At 39.9% G+C, this 7,496-nt stretch overlaps 1 protein-coding gene across 1 annotated transcript; it reads left to right on the top strand.

The window, feature by feature from the left end:
- The first annotated feature begins 466 nt into the window (after positions 1-466).
- Positions 467-2,261, top strand: LOC104952600 (galanin receptor type 2). Its single transcript, XM_010779451.1, has 2 exons — positions 467-807; positions 1,622-2,261. Exons 1-2 carry the CDS (start codon positions 467-469, stop codon positions 2,259-2,261), a joined length of 981 nt encoding a protein of 326 aa, XP_010777753.1.
- Positions 2,262-7,496: the final 5,235 nt, after the last annotated feature.

The raw sequence follows: 7,496 nt of genomic DNA, 5'->3' as shown, positions 1-7,496 counted from the left end.
GGCGGACTGCTCTTATTCTCACAGATTGAAATAAAGAGGGTCAACAGGTGACTGAGAACAAGCAGTTGGGTCATTTGGCTCTTTTTGCTCACTCAATGCAACCCTAAACAGATGAGGATTTTTACTATTAGAATATAGTCTTTTATTCTTTAAATAAAAGGTATTTTCCTGGTCCACACTGAATTGTAACTAAATTAATGGTGGCTTTTTTATTTATATATAATGCAAGCTAAAGCATTTTTTTTGCAATATTTTTCTAATCGTGTTGTGAGGTTACGAGAGTGTGAAAGCGTACTGTGGGGGCTTGTTTCACCGTCAGTTGAATAATCCAGGTCCGTCTACTGTTGCGCTGCGTCTGGATAGGGAAATGTGGCGCGCAAACGCACGGCGCGTCTCCATGAGCCTTTCCTTAATGTTGTTGGACGGATTTCGGACCGCGTGAACTATGAATGAATATAACCTAAAGATGAATCTCTCCTTGGTGAACTGCTCCTCTTGGAAAGCGGAGTCGCTGGTCATTTCTTTGGGCTTTTCGGTCATTTTCCTGCTCGGCACCGTGGGAAACTCTCTGGTCCTCGCGGTTCTGTTCCGTAACGGGCAGATGAACACCAAAACCACCAACATGTTCATCTTCAACCTCGGGATAGCAGATCTGTGCTTTATTGTTTTCTGCGTGCCCTTTCAGGCCACCATCTATACCCTGGATGAGTGGGTTTTTGGTCCTGTGGTGTGTAAGGTGGTGCACTTCATCATTTTCCTCACCATGTACGCGAGCATCTTCACCCTGACAGCTGTTTCCCTGGACAGGTGCGTCTGCTACATTTTATAAAAGTATTCCTAGATAATAAAAATGGTTCCGAATTACACAACCTGCACATTCAAAGGAAAACATATTATATGTTGGAGGTGCAGTTGGCAGTTGGCAGTTACTTTAAATGACACTTTATTAAATTGTCAGTACAGTAATACTAAGGAGCGTTTCTGGATTGGGTGGATAATTCCTTACGTGTTACAGCAGTTAGTTCACTTAAGATATAAATACTAAAGCATGTAAGTAAGGTACAAATAATAAGCAAAAGTAATGAACAATGAAAAAATGTAGATGGAATAAAACAAAAAGTTAAAGGACAGAGTGCCACAACCATTAAGGCTTTGCTTTTTGACAACAAAGCCTTTACAATACAAAAAATACATACAGTTTATTTGCAAATTGTACAAAAATAACATTGCAAACACATCCAAATGATTGAAAGCAAAATCAAATCAATTTGAAAGGACAAGATATGGACATAGATAATTACTTTAATATCAGGTTTATTAAATGTAAAATGTTTATGACAGCAACGCACTTTTAAATCATATGTTGTATACTCAAAATTAGACTCAGTCAATATGTATGGGTTTGTTTTCTTTTATTGGGCTTCATGGTATTTTAACATGTACCATCATCCTCATGTACAATACAAAGGCTAGGTGAAGATTATTGATTTGTTTTGTTGTATAGAAATCAACTTGAGAATCACCTTTAGTAACTGAAAACAAATTGTCCATGCAGAGTATCACCTTAATCAAACTACTATGATTCACAGCCGTCAGTAACGAACATCTGGATCTCTTGCAGGTATTTAGCTATTTGCTACCCGCTCCGCTCTAGAGAGATGAGAACCCCCAAGAACGCGATCATCTCCATCTGCCTGGTCTGGGCCTTGGCGCTGGTTTTCTCTGGCCCGTATCTCAGCTACTACTCACAGATGGACCTGGCTGGCAATGTGGTGTGTATTCCTGACTGGGAGTCCAAGCCACGCATCATCATGGACGTGTGCACTTTCGTCTTCGGCTACCTCATTCCCGTCCTGGTGCTCGGCCTCACCTACGCCCGCACCATCCGGTACCTGTGGACCAGCGTGGATCCCGTGAAGGAGATGTCCGAGTCGAGGCGGGCCAAACGTAAAGTCACCAAGATGATCATCATGGTGGCGGCCCTCTTCTGCCTCTGCTGGCTGCCCCATCACGTGGTCATCCTCTGCATGTGGTTCAGAAGCTTCCCGCTCAACCACACCACCTACGTCCTGCGCATCCTGTCCCACCTGGTGGCCTACACCAACTCCTGCCTCAACCCCATCGTCTATGCGCTCATCTCCAAGCACTTTCGCAAAGGTTTCAGGAAGGTGTTCAGCTGCTCCCTGAGGAGGAGGGAGGTCAACAAGGTGCACGTGGTTCAGGCGGTGAACACGGTCAGCAGCCTGGAGACGTCCAACTGAACACAAAGACATTGAATCTGACAAGATGGAGGACAGGATGAGCCAACTGAACATTATGAACATACTCAAAAACGTGCTTTAGATGAAACTATGTCCCAAAAGCATTTCATTCACTGAACTAAAAGCATCAAGCCTGTGGAGCAGACTTGTCTTTAAGGAAAGACCCTAATGACACAACTGTTACAAATGAGAATACCTCAGACCTCAGAAAAGCTGAAGAGGCTTGACCGGTAATTACAGAGAAACTGATGAATGGAGAAGGGATGTCAATGATTAAACACTACGTGACGATTAGCACGAGTGTTTTTGACCAGTGACGCATGAAGGTATAGGTTAATTTACAGTCTAATTGGGCGGTTCAGAGAGGATGAGCTTCTCCAATGAACGCAGTGAGTGTGCGTCCAGCTTTCTTCGCTCTCAAAGCTAATTATATAGCAGGCGAGAAAGCAAGCAAATGATTGTTGAAAACATTTCCATTCAGAATCTATGTCTCATCTGATTGGACTTTAAAGAGTCAAGGGACCGAACTATGAAGCGCCCGAAAACAGTCAATATGTGATCGATCATCGCATGCTTCACAATGACAGACAAGATAATTACCAACAAATGAACATTTTGGCACAGCCTTTTTGGCACTGCCAAAGCTCATCAAGTCAACAAAGTGCTATACCTAAACACTTTTTGTACTTCACTACATTTTGTGTTTTATTTCTTTAAAATGTACTGGATGGCTACCAGTCAATGGATGTTGGGCTAACACAAGCAACATTCCTCTATGTTGACCTCCCTAGAATGTATGAAAACCTTTACCTTTGAGGAAAATAAATAATACTGTATTTGAAACAAATAAAGGAGGGTGAGGCTACTGTTTTAACCATGTTTTGGTATATAAATGGATGGCAAAATACTTTTTTTCAGAATCAGCTCAGACCATGACACAAATTGATTGATCAACAAATTGCTTGGCCTTCACTTTTTTTTCTGTGACCCAGAGACATTTCAGGAGTATGGATCTAGAGTGGGTTTGCCACTTTGATCCAGACTGAAATATCACAACAACTGGCTTGCGATGAAAATCGGTAGATAAATTCATTATCTACCCGTCTTCTACCGCTTATTCGAGTCGGGTCGCAGTGGTAGCAGTTCTAGTATATGCACTATCCAAAGAGGAAAGAGCATGTATGTTGTTGTCTTCCCCTTAATTATCCTCTAGTAGGAGGGGGGGTTGACATTTTTCATTTTGGTTAAATGTAAGAGTAGTTATCGCCTAAAGTGACATTGACATTGGCACAGATAATCATGGTTCCCAGAGGATAACTTCCTATGGTTCTTCTGAGTTTGCCACTACATTACATTACATTACATCTCACTTGTTAGACGCTTTTATCCAAAGCGACTTACATACTGAATGCTGTGGGCAATCCCCACAGGAGCAATTTGGGGTGAAGTGTCTCAGGGACACAACGACATGCTGACTGCAGTGGGGTTTGAACCTGTGCTCCCCTGATCCCAACACCAACGCTCTAATCACAGCCTCCCACTAGAGCCATCATACTCTCAAAAAAATTCTGAAGTACCTTTCCTGGAAATCACATAACTTAAAAGGTAAGACCCGCCAGACAGAGCCATGTTAGTAATTTACTTTAAATGAAATGAGCTGAGTAACGGATATTACCACTATCATATTCTGTGACTTGAAGTACCTTTAACAGAAAACAAATCAAGTTGTAAAGATGTTTTTTAAAGACAATGCCAGACAAATATGAATGACTTAAATGAAGGATTTAATACTCAACAAAATAGAAAGCTAGAATGTAAATATAACGAGCTACCTTGCCTGATTTGGTTCATCAGGGTCACCCAAAAATAATAAGAACTTTCAAAAGGAGTGAGTCACTACAGTTAGGGTTGAAAGGCTCAAAGGAGTCGTGAGGGTCAGTGGTACAAAACGTGTCTGGAAGTTGAATGAGAAGCTGTGTGTGGGAGTTGCTCTGAAACAAGCTGAAGTCCGACAGATTTTCAACTCCAGATCTGAACATTTGTCTGTTGTGTAATTCAGCATTTTGTACAGAAACTTCGACAAGCCGAAATGTTCTCCGGTGATTTTTACTCGCTGCATGATCATCTGTCGTCATTGGAAACCTCAGTGTTGTATGTTGGTTATATATGGCTGTGAATATATGATAACATAAAGAATATGCCTTGGTTTTATATACATTTAACAAGTTTCTTTGTGTGTTTTCTGGCAGTTTTATTGTGACAGTCGTTGAAATAATAAAACCATACATTTGTGTCCCTATTTCCATAGCTCATTAACTTCAATTCTGACATGTGTTTTAGCTCCAACAGCTGATCCTTCTGAGATGTCACACATGACGAGTGGTTCCTGTTACATGTCATCGCATAATGAGCTGTGCTGCTGATTATATGTACACTTATACGGGTATTGATCGTTTCTCAGATGTACAACTCACAAGTTTATGAAGGAAGACGACAGTTCCTTTTTCATGAGGTACAACAAAGATTCCTGAGCTTAGGCGATCATTTTTAGTTCCTCCTGACTCTACTGACTCTAAAATGAAGCAAAAACATGCGGCAATGTTGTTTGGCTCATTTGCCTGAAGTAAATGTTGTCTTTTTGCTTTGTCAGAGAGTACCAGAATGCGTAGTTTAAATCCCCCCCAGACCCCCCTGCAGGGATTCGGTTTGCAAAAATCGTCTCCACAACATGTGAGTGAGCGTCGCTGTCGAGAACAGGCATGTTCAATACTCTTAAATCATTGGCTTCCTCAATAATTCCTCCCTTTTTGGGAGGATGTTGGGATAACACTGTGGTGTCTACTGACATACTAAACCCAGCAGTGTTATGGCACCCTATGCTATGACTTTTGTGTGACTATATGATTACCTTTTATCACTTTTTAATTACATACTATAATTGTTATATACTTGTGAAATTCATCTCGATTACTTTTTTGCCTGACATACTCTACAAAAACTCCTTGGTGCCATTCTCTACCGTGAAGTTTTTAAGACATGCTATACAGACAGATAGACTATATCAGGCCCCTTTAAGGCATGCTCTGACCTCTTTGTGATATACTATGACGTTCTTTGGATTAATTATGCTATGGATTCCTTGTTATACTATACTTTTACAGAGTATAGTATATTCTATACTTATACAAATAAAATACTATTTAATGACATACAAACTATGACTTTTATTTGTTTTTAGTGGAATATTCCATCATTCTTTTCTCTCTGTTTCCATTTTTTCTCATGGCTCACGCATGTAGCCTTTGGAGTTGCTTTTTCTATTTGACATAGCTGTCTCTTTCTATTTCAAATGTTGGCCAGCACAAGCTTACACAAGATGGTGTATTGTCCAGGGACACCTGGAAGTCCAAGATGTAGTTCCTCTGGCAGACAACCTTAAATGATGGACAAACAGTTATATTGCCCTGCTTGTTTAGTCTTAATATTAATAATGTTAATTTATTCTTTCTGAACTAGTTAAAATCTCTGACTAAGGGAAAGATTCTTCAGAATTGCTTTGGGCAACCGCTGTGTCACCCTGTGGCTGCAGCAAATGTCTTTGTCAGCAATCCGGCCGTAACTTAGAATAATCCTTCAGCTGTTTGCCATCAGTTCCAGCTCTCCCGTGTTTCGTTGTGTTTCGACTCCATTGCTTCAGACGTTTCCCATTACATTTTGTATGACATATCAAATTAATACCTTTTATTGACATGACATTATTATGGCATTCTATACATTTATGGTTTAATATTATTATAAAGCAAACTATACTACAAAAGTTTTAGGACTTTTTTAAATAATATATAAACTAGAATGCTGAAATCATTTACTATAACTTTTTGATGCCATTCTTATGACGTGCTGTAGTTTATATAATGCTAATGAGTTTGACTGACTATATTATGACATCTTTAATGACTTTTTATGACAACATTCAACAACACGTATGGTCATGAACATGAACTAATATTTTGGAACTTAAATCTTTAAAATGAACAAAACAAAAAAACAATTTCAATAGGAGTCGTATTGATACTTGAAGGCATAACCAACAGTTTTTTTTATTCCCCATATAAGATTACCTTCAGTCAGCTCATTTTCACCCCAACAACCTCAAACCTTGTAACATGGAGAAGGGAAGAATGGATATTGGACACTTTTTTATCACCATAGAAACCTGAACCTCATGATGGTCTGGTTGTCTTGGTGATCCTGCTGTCTTTGACTCTCCAGCCGCACACTTCACCTGTCAGAGGTAGAGACGCAGCCTGCCGTCCTTCAGTCAGCACTCCAGTTTGACATATTTTACTCAGATGTTTGTTGTTGACAGGAAGAGTGAAATGTACCATCAACAAAAGTGAGATCTATTGGTACTTTTCACAATTATTTTTCCGTTTTTTAGGATTTTTTTGACACACTATAGCCTACTATTGTTTTCTTCAATATTATTCAATACTGGGTGCTTTATTTATTGAACTGTCGTTTTTATCTGATATTTCTGATATAATATACTATGATTTGTTATTCCATGTACTATACTTTTAAATATATACAGTGGGGCAAAAAAGTATTTAGTCAGCCACCAAATGTGCAAGTTATCCCACTTAAAAAGATGAGAGAGGCCTGTAATGTTCATCCTAGGTATACCTCAACTATGAGAGACAAAATGAGAAAAAAAATCCAGAAAATCACATTGTCTGATTTTTAAAGAATTTATTTGCAAATTACGGTGGAAAATAAGTATTTGGTCACCTACAAACAAACAAGATTTCTGGCTCTCACAGACCTTTAGATTAACAGATTAACATTAACATGCTTATAGTAGTTCTAAGTGCAGCCTGTAGCACCATCGTTGATGGAGCATATGTGTGGGCAGGAAAGGAGTGAGCAGAGAGTAGAGTAGTTGTCGATTCTTGTTCTGTTTTCTGTGACTATCTGCCTCACCCTGTCAGACTTTCAGTTGCGCGCGCTACTAAAGAGACGTGTTACCATGGAAACCAAACAATGGTGTTGCTGTATTAAAGTCCGAGTGGAAACAGTCCTGAGCTATTTGATTTTGTCAGAAATCGGGAGAAATATGACCCCGGGAGGAAACCGGGAGAGTGCAATGAAATCGGGAGTCTCCCGCGAAAATCGGGAGGGTTGACAAGTATGCGCTGCACAGCTGATCGTCTGACAGCAGCCAGCTCTGTCCCC

The sequence above is a fragment of the Notothenia coriiceps genome, unplaced genomic scaffold, assembly GCF_000735185.1.
Source record: "Notothenia coriiceps isolate Sejong01 unplaced genomic scaffold, NC01 NC01_scaffold00020197, whole genome shotgun sequence".
NCBI classification, from domain to species: Eukaryota; Metazoa; Chordata; class Actinopteri; order Perciformes; family Nototheniidae; genus Notothenia; species Notothenia coriiceps.
The sequence above is the reverse complement of the archived record's forward strand: the minus strand, read 5'-3'. Positions and strand labels throughout refer to the sequence as shown.